This window comes from Cuculus canorus, chromosome 1, assembly GCF_017976375.1.
Source record: "Cuculus canorus isolate bCucCan1 chromosome 1, bCucCan1.pri, whole genome shotgun sequence".
Classification (NCBI taxonomy): Eukaryota; Metazoa; Chordata; class Aves; order Cuculiformes; family Cuculidae; genus Cuculus; species Cuculus canorus.
In genome coordinates, this window is record NC_071401.1 from 30,610,777 (window position 1) to 30,624,559 (window position 13,783).

General features: G+C 38.2%; 1 protein-coding gene across 4 annotated transcripts in view; it reads left to right on the plus strand.

Moving 5' to 3' along the window:
- The window catches only part of ZC3H13 (zinc finger CCCH-type containing 13), a 51,830-nt gene that overhangs the window by 17,209 nt on the left and 20,838 nt on the right, over positions 1 to 13,783 (plus strand). For all 4 annotated transcript variants that reach the window (XM_054061855.1, XM_054061871.1, XM_054061865.1 and 1 more), the window contains 7 exons: positions 1,224 to 1,332; positions 3,529 to 3,668; positions 4,400 to 4,560; positions 5,838 to 6,035; positions 7,422 to 7,595; positions 11,887 to 12,191; positions 13,164 to 13,628. In XM_054061855.1, coding sequence (XP_053917830.1) covers positions 1,224 to 1,332; positions 3,529 to 3,668; positions 4,400 to 4,560; positions 5,838 to 6,035; positions 7,422 to 7,595; positions 11,887 to 12,191; positions 13,164 to 13,628 — 1,552 coding nt within the window. The remainder of the gene's footprint in view (positions 1 to 1,223; positions 1,333 to 3,528; positions 3,669 to 4,399; positions 4,561 to 5,837; positions 6,036 to 7,421; positions 7,596 to 11,886; positions 12,192 to 13,163; positions 13,629 to 13,783) is intronic.

A 13,783-nucleotide genomic window follows, 5' to 3' on the forward strand; every position in this document is an offset into this window, starting at 1 on the left:
GAAGCATCTGTGTTAGTTCACTAGGTAAAGCAAATGCACTATCCACAATGTTATGCTGTTACCTTTCTGTGTTTCTAAGGTAATTTTAAGGATTTAAATTAAGTCAACATCTAAGTCCCAATGAGGAATAGCTAGTGAAATTCTCAGGCATCTCCTTTTCTTGCATAAAAACAAAGGTTCCTACATATCAACACTGAAGAATCCCTGAAACACGAGGGACTGTGGGAGGTGAGAACAAAAGGGATATGGGACAGACTTTCATTATTTGCTCTTTTTGATTTCCTACTTAAAAAGTTAACCTGAGATACTTCTGAGCTTGAGTTGCTCTTTTATTGCAAACATTAAATAATGAAATATTAAATTTCATTATTAAATAGGGAAATAACATTGTCCTGTACTCCACTTGGGCCCAGGTAGATTATTTAGACAATGTCAGTTCAGCAGAGGCAGTAATGCAGCTATGTGCTTTGCTATAGAAATTTAGCAGGGGGAGAGGTTCAGTTGTCTTTTGAAATGGTGGTCTTTCCTACGAGAATAGTTTCTGGCTTCATTATGTATCCGTAGGACCATCTGACACATGCAAAACGAGTGCTACTGCAATAGTTAGTCTTGCCTGATAACTTGGAGCCACTGAAAGTTCAGACATAAAACTATCAACAAGACTTGATGGCACTGTCTTGCTTTAGACTTTTTTCGCCTTCCTTCTGCCAGCCAAAGTTTTCTGTTTTATTATACTCCCCCTTCCCCCCATTCTTTATCCTCTGGAGAATTAAAAGGTTCAGCTTCTGAGCTCATCTGCCTTCCATATAAATATTCTTATTTAGAGCTGAAAACTCTTACTCAAGCTGTCAAAAGCATGCTCTGTAAGCGTTCATTAAACTTTCGGTTGTAAGAACCTGATCTGTTCTTTTGGTTCCAGTTTTAAACTATTCTCTGATGCGTGCTGGATTCTTGCCCTGTCTTTAAACCTTGTTTTTATGAATCCTTTCTTCTCTTTTCCCCATCTGCTGTTTGCATAGTGATTATAGGGAATTGCATTAGAACATGTTGCCTGTGGAATCGCTGCTTATTTAAGAAGATATTTGTTCAACAGGCTAAAGAGGAAAATGCTTTTTGTACTATAAAAAAGAAACAGCCAAAATACCGTGTGAAATAAACCTGATTCTTCGGGCTTCTTTTAAAATAAAGTTGTTTACTCTAATGCAACATTTTTCCCTTTGTAGAAAGAGTCTTCACGAGGAAGGCATAGAGAAAAGGAGGATATCAAAATTACGAAGGAGAGAACACCAGAAAGTGAAGAGGAAAATGGGGACTGGGAAACAAATAGAGAAGGTAAGCACCACTAAACTAATGATCCCTCTACAGCTCAAAGAATTGCAAGATTACTGGGCTGTAAAGCAGAATGCTTAAAAGTTTGGTCTCTAAGCAGAGTACTTTTATGCAGTGGGCATTAATGTTTATTTTTGTAGGAGAGTGAAGAAGCAATCTGAATTGGACTGCTACAATGGTAAAACCAACTTATTTTAAAAAAATATGCACTTTTTTCTGTTTTTCACTCTTCGGACAGGGAGCTTGGACATAGGCTACTCCCTAGCTGAACCTTTCACATTTAGCTTATTAGTTGAATCCAAGGTACAGCCAAAGTAGTTTTGAAGCTGATTAGTCTGAGGAGAGAGCATAACTCATTTGAATTAAAAAAGTCAGCAGTTTTTTGTTGCATAATTGGTAGTGGTGTGAACTGTCTCATTAACAAGTGTTACATTGGAGTAACAACAACTGAAGGTAGCAATCAGTGAACTATTTATATTCTGAAAACACTTGAAGAGTGATAAGAGGTGTTACCTTCTGTAGTCAGTTTTGTTTGGGTGGTGTTTTTTGGTGTTTTTTAGTGGTTAAAAGATGATTTTGTTGTCCTTATTGATAATGCGTGTCTGTTTAATATGTGGACAGTTGAGGAAAAGGATGTGTTTTTCTCTCCTGAATTTTTCTGTTGTGAGAGACCTCGTTCACCTGACAGTGAAATTCTCACAGCTTCTAATGAACTGTGGTGTTCAAGTAGTTTTGTGTCAGTGTTTAACAAGTAGTTACAGTATTGCAAGAGAAGATGGGAATCCCCATCATTTCTGAGTGAATTCAGGTATAATAAATGTATTTGCAATAAAGTCTACCGTAAGCTGTTTGTGGGATGGAGTGCCTCTGTACATTTCAGTAAGTAGGTAGTTTTTCTGTAGTGTGTGCTATGTGTTGCAGATATCATTCTGCTGTGTCATAAGCAGAATACATGAGTAGAAAAGTAGCCATAATATATTTTCTTTCCTTTCTACATTTTGTTTTCATCGTGATATAAGAAACATTGATCTATGACATACGCGCATGGAAATAGAATCTAAGTCAAAAAAGTTTCAAACATGAAAACCTCAAGTTTTATATAAAATATGAGTATCTTAAGTCTTGGACACTGAGGCACTCAGCTTGATAACTATGATTCTTTTCAAGATAGTGTTGGTTATAGTTATGTGGATGAAGTAGAATTACTGTCTAAGTTCTAGTGAGTGCTATATAAGCAGACAGATGGACTGGGAAAGATCCTATGCCGTTAGGAACTGCACCTCTCTATAAGCTCATTTCCATGCATTCATGGCACATGAAGAGAATGTGTAGATTAAGTTTTAGTTACTGCAGAATCTTTTATCTTCCTTTGTATAGGAAGGGGAGTGAAAGCTAATGACTTTTTAATGAAGTAATCTTTTCTCTGACAGTTGTTTTCCTAAAATGCTTTTTGAGCATTAGGCTTAAATAGCCATTAACAAAATAAGAATTGTAAACAGACCAAGTGAAACTACTTTGATTTTCAGTAAGATCTCAGCTGCAAGGCTTGAAGCATATGATATTAACTAGCCATGACTTAATGAAAAACTGAGAGAAATAGTGCCTTTTCTGGTGTGAAAACCAAACAGTACTAATGCTTTAGAAGCAGAAATGAACTCTTGAAATGTGCGTTTATCCAGTGAAAGAGCTCATAAGGATATCGTCTTTTATTTAAAAAATCAATTTGTGGATGTAATTAGATAAGCGTATCAATTAATTTGTGAGATACGCTATTAAATGAAATCATCTACTGTCATGTATCGCTATTTGAATGTGTTTCATGTGATACTTCCCTATTAAGTAGTGCTCTGCATATTTTGGTGTTTGTGATGACATGCTTTTTTAAGTAATTTTTTTTTGTTATTTAAATATAAATAAATGATTTATTGTGTTTTCCCTCCTCAACTTAATGCAAATCTCTGAAAGAAGTTAAGGTGTTTTTTGTAATGAAGTTTAACAGTTGCAAGTTGTATGGAACTAACTGGAGTTATTTCAGGTTTACACACATAGTTGAAGAAGAGATTTGGCTTATCTTCATCGGTCCATTTGTGCAGTGCTTAAAAGTCACAAAAATGTTTATGTTTGGCATCCAATATGCTAAATATTAGTCATTTCATATGTAATTTTTTGCTAATCTATTTACTTTTTTTTTAAATAAAGATTCTGATAATGGAGATGTTAATTATGATTATGATCATGAGCTATCTTTGGAAATGAAGCGTCAAAAAATTCAGAGAGAACTCATGAAGTTGGAACAGGAAAACATGGAGAAACGAGAGGAAATAGTCATTAAAAAGGAGGTTTGTATTACTTAAATGTGAAATTAAAAAAAAAATGATCGGCCACTTCATAGGCTTCTAATTGTTTCCTGGAAAACTTGAGTTTCCTGGGCTACAAAGGCATTATTGTTACGTAGTTGTAAATAACTGGCCTGTGTATAACTTAGTCTGTGACTTGGATATCAGTTGTGAGTATCTGGTCAGTTGTCCTGCACCATGACTGTTTTCTGCTTTATGAAGTCAGCTATTAAATGAGTAGGATTTGGTGCATTCTAACGATATAAAACTAATAAGACCTTTGTCAGAAAAGACACATAGAAGAAAACACAAGGCATTTGCCAAACTCCTTTTCCACTGTGTCTCATAGTGACAGACTAAAGTGGCGGAGGCAAAGCTCTAAGTGCTAGCAACACTAAAATTTTGAAGAAGGTGAAAAAAAACCCTGAAAAGGAGGTCTTCCTTTTCCAGAAAAACTTCACTGCTAACTAGGAACGTACTGATTTTAAGCTTTTAGTTACAGTTTTTATAATGTATTACAAAGTGCATCATCTTATTTTTGCCTATTTCCTGTTATCTTCTTTTTATGGTGCTCTTTGAAGACCATGTGATTAGTTTATTTGAGGTAGATGTGTACATGGTTAAGATATCAAATGTAGACTGTTAATGGATTTACATATTTGACAAGTATATCAACATACAGGTAAGCTTTTGATCATCAGTACGTTATTGGTTAATTTATTCTTTTCCTCAAGATTTCTCCAGAGGTGGCTAGATCTAAATTATCACCATCACCATCACCAAGAAAGTCTAGCAAATCTCCAAAACGAAGATCCAGTCCAAAATCATCATCTTTGGCTAGTAAGAAAGAGAAGAAAGCATCTACTGTATCTTCTCCGCTTTTGGATCAGCAGAGGTTAGTGTATAGATGCATCTTGTGAGAACGTGAGAACAGAGAACCCCACTGATTTTTACTACTCGGATTTTCATGGTTAAAATGTTTTTTTTCCTTTTCCTTGCTTTTGGCATTTTTGATTTTATAACTTCAGGGGAAGGTCTCTGAATTGTGCACTGTGAATCATCTTATGCATAAAATTGTTATATGCGTGTAGTTGTCAGTTGACTAATTTCATGGTTTACGAGCTGCAGTCTGTGAAGTAGCTCCTCTAGGCTGAAGTGAAATGTTTTTAAAATCTACCAACTGCATATTCTGTTGGTATCTCGTATTGCTGCTCAGGAAATCATGTTTGACTTTAAAGATGGGGGATTTCTCAGAATTCAGGAGGAGAAGAGAAGTAGAGAACGGGATGAGTTGTTTGTGTGAAGTAAGGACAGAGTATGTGAAAATGACAGGAAGTTCAAACTGGGCACCTTGCCACAGTAATTCAGTCTCCAAAACCTGTTTCTAAGTTCTTGCTGGCTGCAGGACCTTTTGAATCGTTGTCTGCAGCTTTGCATAGGAAAGAAATAACTGCAGCAGTATAAGTACAGATATACACATCTGTACTTGGTAAGCCAAAATCCCCTTTAAAATAGGGACAAAGCACTGTTGTTTCTGCTATGAAAGTGATGAATGAGCTACTATGAGCTACTGTGCTACTGACATTCAGTATGAAGTGATGTATCTAGTTTATAGGGTTTATGTCACTGGTAGTTTACGTGGAAAAACATCTACTGTTTTATATTGAGATGCAGGTTCAAAAATATTCGGATGAATTGTCCTGCATTAGCTAGTTAATATTAAATTGAAGATATGAGTTGTTCAAAGCATTTTGTGTATGTGATTGTGGTATTGCTTTGTGGAAATGAGTCTAAACAGGCAAGATACTCTATAGAGGTCTGTTCCTCTGTGTGCAGTTGATGCAAGGGCATTTTATCTTGAAAAACTGGTTCTGTCTGAATGAGAGAAGTTCCTATTATTGTTCACTTGCTTCAGAAATAGAAGTTATAAGTGGAGAGGCTCGAAGTGGATTTTTACCATCTGCATTCACCCTTCCATCTAATACAGTTATCGAGCGCTGCTTGCTAATGGAATGATGAATCCTGTCCTACAAGTTTCAAGGCCCTTGAGGTTATAACTTTCCTGCCAACATCTGAGAAATTATTATTTGAAATAATTGGCAGTTTTTAGGTTTTTGGTGGGTTTTTTTTGTTGTTGTTTTTTTATTTTCCCTCCTGTTATTTTATCTCTAGGAGTTCTAAAAGTACCCAGAGTAAAAAGAAAGGTCCTCGTACCCCTAGTCCTCCTCCTCCAGTACAAGAGGAAACTCCCCTGGGGAAAAAACACAAAGAAAAACATAAAGCAAAAGAACGTTCAGAAGAAAAGGCAAGGGAGGTGAAAGAGAGAGGCCGTGAGTTTGAAAGACACAAGGAGAAAAAAGAGAAGCAGAGGTAAGTTATGTTGCATTATTAGCTTTTAACATTAATGTAACCTTGCTATTGAAGTTATCTTTTATAGAACACTGAATAATAAAAGATTTATACCTGCATTGCCAACAACCTTTTCACTACTTATTAAATATTTTAAGCCTGTTATATAGATGAACTGATAGACTATAACAGATCAGTAGGTTTTAATTATACAGCTGTATAGGTTTGTAAAATGCCCTTTTGAAAGTTTCATTGGTTTTCAGGAAGTTGGACCTTCTCCAGTGGAGCAATTGATTTGCCGAAATCTTTGTCAAAGACATTAATTTGCCCACTTGCCTACTTTTCTGAAATCTTAGAGGACTAATATCTTTCTAAAGTGGCAGTGGCACATTTAAACTCTCTCTAATCTTCAATAGGTTGAAAGTATTTCTGAAGTAGTCAAAGACTACTGCAATTTTAGAATTACTTCGCTTTTGCATATGTATCTCTCAAATGGTGAAGTAGTAGAACTATTCCTGTTGTTTTCTGAACCACAGGTGCCCATTTAAGATGAAAAATACACCATTTACATCTTTAAGTCCTATATTCCCTTGATGAATATAGGTACATGTTTGTAACTGTTAATTTGTTACATACCAAAGGCTAAGCAGTGGCAGATCAGTGAATTGTATATTTTTAATTGATTAAGTAACTTACACCATTCTTACTTTAAAGTATATTATTTCCCTCAGGCTCATTTACTCCATTACTGGAATAAAGTCGTAAGCAGTAGAAAAGAGCATTCTAGGTAGGGCTGAAAGGATAAAGGGAGTACTTGGCAAGTTGTTATTCAATAGTCAGTATTGCTGTCATGACTGAAGCCTTTTATTTCAGTGTTGGGTATTTGCCTTTTTCCCTAAATAATAGAAGTTAAGAAACAATGAAAAAATCTTCATGATGTACAGTAAGTTAAATAGTTGAAGATTCTGACAGATCTCTCTCATTCCTTTCTAACTATGATTGGTGTTTGACAATGCCTGTGAGATTGAGCCTTCTTAATTAAAATTCTGATATTCTGGAAGTTTTTAAACAGGTAGCAAGATAATTTTCCATTGATAGGAATTCTGTTTCACCCACCACATGAAATATTAAGTAAAATTATAAGAATATATTTTTGACATGACCACATTCTAGTTTTATATTTTACAGACCAGTGATTCGTAAGAAATTTAGTGCATAACTTGCATTCCTGAGTTTTGCTAACTTAAGATAATTTCATATATGAAATTATAGATGGAACAAAAGATTCTATAAGATGGTTCTTGATCCGGTAAGCACAGGTTCTGTCTTGAGGTTGTTTGTAATTTCTCAGAAATGTACTAATGCCGTATGACACCTGTTAAACAAGCTACTGTTTGTGTTTCCCAGGGATCCCTCTGAAAGCTCCCATAGACAGAAGCGTTCTCCTAGTCCTGCAGATCATTCTGGGAGTAATTCTTCCCCTTCCAGGGAGTATTCACCACCGGCTGCTAGGCGAAGACAAACCTCCCGAGCTCCAGCCAAGTCAACTACTCGCAAACATAACTTCTCACCCTCTCGCAGGTGGGAGGTCAATTGCATGTATTTCCTTTCCATGAATAGTTCTAGTTTAGAAACTTCCTCTGTTGGTTTAACTACTTGTTCATATGTGTCTGTTCTGAGTATGCATGTGCCTCAAACACTTGAGTTCTGAGACTTTGGGATTTCTTTTGCCAAGTTACGACATCAAGAGTACCTGTCATGACAAGAACACAAGTCACGGCGCAGGCTTCCATTTACGGTTTCCTTTCAGATATTTTGGCTTCAAATGGAAATTCAGAAGCCTGGTATGAGACATAGTCAGACTGTGATCCTTTGGGAACTTCTTTGTTTTTTCTCACCTCCTCCACTGGCTCAAGAAGGTCAGTGGTGTCCTGGCGTGTATCAGAAACAGCGTGGCCAGCAGGACTCCGGAAACTATTGACCCTGTACGCAGCATTTGTGAGGCTGCACCTCAAAGGCTGTGTTTGCTTTTGGGCCCCTCACTACAAAAAGGATGTTGAGGTGTTGGAGTGTTCCCTTAGAAAGGCAACAGAGCTGGTGAAGGGGCTGGAGGACAAGCCTTAGGAGAGGTGGCTTAGGGAACTGGGGTTGTTTAGCCTAGAGAAAAGGAGACTGAGGGGAGACCTTTGTCACTGTCTACGACTATCTGAAAGGAGGTTGTACAAAGTGAACGTTGGTCTCTTCACTCCAGTCACAGGCAGCAGGACAAGAGGGAATGGCCTCAAGTTGCACCAGGGGACGTTGAGATTAGACATCAGGAAAAATGTCTTCACCAAAAGGGTCATCAGGCACTGGAACAGGCTGCTCACTGTTGATGTTGTGTCACCATCCCTGGAGATAATTAAAAGACAGGTAGATGAGGTGCTCAGGGTTATGGTTTAGTAGTGGACAGGCATGGTTGGACTTGATGATCTCGAAGGTCTTTTCTAATCAAACGATTCTGTGATTCTTTAAAAAGTAGAAAATATGGTAAGTCTTCTGTCTTGGAGATGGGGAAGGAGCAGAGTTTGTGTTCTAAACTGGATAACTGGTACACAGGCCCTGGCTCTACACATCGTTCCTGAAAAGCAAGCACAACAGGCTAAACAGTGCAGTATGGGGACGATTTCAGAGACTCTTCTTGCAGTAAGATTCGGGGAAGATATCATCCTGCTAGTTCTAGGGTCCTTAGAAAAAAAATATTTTACCACTGATTAAAAAGAAAGGAGGAGGCTTCTTATTTTGGTCTGAAGGTGTAGAACGGCAGTGCTAAATACTACCACAGTCCTGTGTTTGTATAGTGGAGAAGGAGGCATGCTTACTTTCTGCACTTCTGTTGAAGGGTGGTGGAAGACACCAGATGTCATATATATCTGCATGCTGATAAAACAAGAAACCCATCCATTCAACAATTCCTTAGAATCATAAGCAAGGTCTTTTGCTGTTGTGGTGACTCAGTTCATCTGGAACAATGTTGTATTAAGCTAGATGTCACTGATGGATATTTTCTTTGCATTGCATTGTTTACAGGGAAGGGAGTAGAGCAGCCCATTTCCCCTGTAGCTGACTAGTAAAGAGACTGAAAAATACCTTTGCAAGACTTTTTTCCTCTTTTTTTTTTATAACCTACTCCAGTATTTTGCTTGTCACTACTTGCTTGGGCATTCTGGGCAGACATATCAAGTGTTGTATAAAGGAATGTTAAGCAGGGAAGACAAATGAGCCTTCTGCAAGAAACAGGGAAAGATATTTGAAGTGTTTTGTTTGTCTCCAAACCATTGATAACCTTCAGTGCAAGCCAATTTTGGTAACCCTGTGTTTCATAATAATGGTGAAAAGTAAACGCAGTCTTACTTTAAAGATGCTAAGTCATGAAGCTCTATTAGATTCTGGCATTAATTTCTGACCCTAACTGAATTTTGAGCGCTTTGGAATTTTTACTGCTAATTCCAAGCCATCTGTTTCATTTGTATGTGACAGTGTGTACACATTGTCGTCTTATAGGCTACTTGTTTCCTCAGCAATAGTTGTTGGTCAGACCTTGTGATGGAAAGCTGCAGCCAGTATGAGTATCTGTTCATGGAGACACAGAAACTAGGTTTCCTCTTTCCTGCCATCTGTGAGGAATGTTTACTGGTAGCATGCATAAAGGAACCTTGAGATTTCTTAATTTTCTAGACAAAAGAAGCTACATGTGAGCATCCTGGAGATCAGACTGTGTGGAACTCCTACAGGATCTAAAACACATCAGGAGCACAACAGCTGGATCGCATACAGGAGATGTAGTATCTTAGTTATTGCCGAGGTGTCCAAATGTTCTCCGGCACTAACCTTCACGAACACATCTCAGTGGGGTAGTCCTCAGGCCTGGCAATACCTGAGCACACAAGCTTACAGACACAGTGTGAATTAAATTGAAAAAACAGATGCAGCTTGTTGTTCACAGTGTCCTAGTTAAGCATGTTGCAAAGGTTCGTTTTATTTATTTTTTGTCTCACTCATTTCTTTCTGCCACTTTTCTGGGTATATGTTCTACTAGAGATGAATTGGCTCAGTTCAAGTATTGTTTCAGCCTGTCCTGCAAAAATTTTGTTTGACTTCTCTCAACTGAAAAGTCTGAAGTGTCTCCATAGTCAAGCCAAGATGCTTCCTTTAGTGAATGTATCTGGTTCTGTAATGGAATCCCACTGTCTTTGTGAGACTGTTGTCTGCTAATCAGCATGCTACTGCATGGGTCTCTGAAGGCAGTTTTCTTGAGTCGCTGAAATTGACTAGAAGTAAGGATGAAATGCTGGTTATCAATAGATTTCCACCATGTTGTCTTTTACCCGAAAAGAACTTCCTTACAGACTTGAGTTCCCACCTCCAGATTGCCAGTGATTTCACTTTGCAATCAATACCCAAAGGTTTGCTCCTTGGAAGCTGAATCACTGTTCCATGTTCTTGACATGAGGAGAATCTGTTTACTTGCAGAGTCTGGGTCTTTGGGAAGTGTTAGGCAGGAGATCCACTGCTGCATAGTGTTGGCTGCGCAGCTGTCCACTTGGCTTTTGGATAGTGTCATGACAGACTGTAAGCCTGCTAACCTGAATTGTTCCAGACCTCATTCTCTTCAGACCGCAATTGACATCAACTGTCTCACTGAGAAGGATTTCTTGTGACGCTTAAAAGATATACAGCAAAAGCTGAGCTACATATAAATCTTTACCAACTGCTGGGCTATTGCAGAAGATTGCAGAGGTACTGTTGCCTTTGTTAAAGTAGTCTCTCATTGTGTGTCCCTGAAACTGAGTTTCATCTGTGTGAGCTGGATGTTTGTTTGAAGTCACTGCCACTGTAAATGAACATTCAGAAGCAGGAGCCAAATGACTTAAAATTAAGTGGGATTTTTGAGGATGTAATGTCCATGTGAGGGTATTCCAACTCTTCTTCTCCTTCAAATCTCTGGAATTTTGTGATGTGGAGGGGAGTTGGAAGTGAAGAGCAATCCATATTTCCTGCGAAAAGATACTTGCAAGTTGATTTAATGCTGATAAGGGAAAAACCCCACCACTGAGCTCAAAGATTTGAAGTGTGTGTTTGTCGACGCTAGACTGTGCGTGGAATAATATATTGTGAGGAAATTTCTTTACTGTTGTGTGAATGGTCTTTAGTTAAGTGATGGGATTTTGAAGATGAGAGATACTTTGTGTAGTTTCTTATTGTATCAGATACGAGTTTTCCCTGTTTGTTTGAGCATTCGTGTTTGCTAAAAAATTCAGGAGATACAGGTATGGGTTTTCAGGATCTAGGTCTAAATCGTTTAAAGGAAAGTGTTTATAATAAAAGGAAGAATTTAAAACTGCACAAGAACAAGATACTGTTGCTTTCTAAACAGTTGAATGCTGTTGGAAACAAAAGAAGAAATATTCCTTTTAGGTAACACTGTGTAAAAATTATCTGCCTAATTTTGCTATGAACTCCAAAAAGTATTTTCTATTGAAGGAAACGGTTTTTCTTGGTTTAGGGGTGGGGGAGAAGATCATGTTCTTTTTTGATTCCTCCCTTCCCCCAGGAAAGCATTCTAATGGCTGCGTATCATAATTTTATTGGACGACTTGTTCTTTGATATTAAATGAACTGTAGCTGTTTGAAGACAAACTTACTTTGAAAGGATATGCTTGGTATCCTTGAAAGAAGACTGGTTTGATGTTTTATAGAAACGGCACTTATTTTCAGCAGACAGAGGATAGATGATGCATAAATTATTTTAATCACTTTTTTTTGTAGGGTATGGTGAGAACCTTTCCAATCAGGTTGTTACATGTGTGCCTCTTCTAACTCTTCCTTGCAGATCTGCTTCTCCATCAGGTCGGCATCATTCTCCCATATCCTCCAGACATCACTCCTCTTCATCACAGTCAGGCTCCTCTGTCCAAAGACATTCTCCTTCCCCACACCGCAAAAGAACTCCTTCTCCATCCTATCAAAGGACAACTTCCTCACCTGCAAGGCGATCGTCTTCTCCCTATCCCCCACACTCTTCTCCTCAGAGGAAGCGAAGCCCTTCAAGGCACCGATCTCCTGGAAGAGAAAAGGGAAGACATGATCGTGATCGGACTTCACAGTCTCATGATAGGCGCCACGAAAGGCGAGATGGTATGAATGAAAAATATCACTTCAGAATAATTTGTGTTTACAAATGGCATTTCAAAACTTGATTTTCAAATTGTGCACACGTCCCAATGTCTAGGGAGTGAAGAAAATACTGGCTCTATTCTTGTTACTGTGCTGCTGATACTGTTTTCAGGGGCTGTGCAATGGAGTATTCCTGATAGGACGGCTTGTGTAGGCTCAGCTGATTGTAAAGATCCTGTAGGCATCTGTCTAGGGGTTTCTTGTGTAATGCAATGATGGTGTTAGAAGGTAAGTGATCTCTTGTTGTTATCAGGCATATACTAGTAGGTAAACTGAGCGATGACAGAATCACTCTGTTGTCTTTTTAATTGACGTTGAGGTGTGCAAAGAAACAGTCGTTCCCTCTGGAAGTCTGTAAAGCTTGTTGAGCAATTTGTGATGGGCAAACATGCTGTTTCTCTCAAGGGGCAGATTACAAAGAGTACACATGTCCTTTTTTTTTAGACTGCCTGTAAACTTACCATCCTGTAGCAGTAGATTATAAATATATAATTTGAGAGGGGGAGGGGAGGAGAAAAAGACTTGGGCAAGGCATTGAGATCTTAAAAGCAGGTTGTCTAAATATAGTACAAATTTCCTGAAAATGTGTGTGAAGAAAACAAGGAATCTACGTTAAATGGTCCTACTTTAAAATTATTGAAGTGTGCTTGCTTGCTCTTTAATATGTTTGAAATTTATTTTCATTATACTTATTGTCTTTTGAACAGGTAAATATTTGTAAGGTACAGATTCAAATTCACAGAAAGATCTTTAAAGCTTGCTGAATGTATAGGAAGATACCCAGTGTGATCTTCTAATTACATGTTAATTTGGATTTTCTGTGTGTATGTTACAAGTGTATTTTGACTGCATTATTTTAGTGTTACTTGTATGCTAATTTTTTGCTTGTTCTGATTAAGCTAGGCATATAACATCCTTTTAAACATTTTACAGAAACTAGAGGGAAAAGGGAAAAAGAAAGAGAAGCAAGAGATGATCGTGATTATGACCAGGAGCAGAGTTCCTCCAGGGATCATAGAGATGATAGAGAGTCTCGTGATGGAAGAGATCGGAGGGAGACAAGAGACAACAGAGATCGGAGGGAGACAAGGGAATCCAGAGACACTCGGGACTCCAGAGATACGAGGGATTATAGCAGAGATACCAAAGACAGTCGTGATCAGAGAGACTCGCGTTCCACACGAGATTCCCATGACTACAGAGACAGAGAGAGTCGTGATGCCCATAAAAAGGATGACCAGTATCAGGAAGACTCACGCAGCTATGGAAGATCCCATGGCAGAGAGGAGAGCTCTCGTGCTGAAGCAAGGAATGACTCCAGAAGTGACTCCAGAAATGAGAGCAGAAGTGATAGAACTGGCAGAAGTCGAGGCAGAGGTCCAGAATTATCTGACAAGGGTATTGTGTGATTTAAAAAAATTGTGTCCTTATCTTTGGAGATGGAATATTGATATTCATACTGTATTGTTCGATATTTGATATGGAAGCGCTGCCAAGCAGTTTATGCTTCTAAAGCTACCTTCAATTCTGTCAGTTAAGTTAGAACAGTTGCT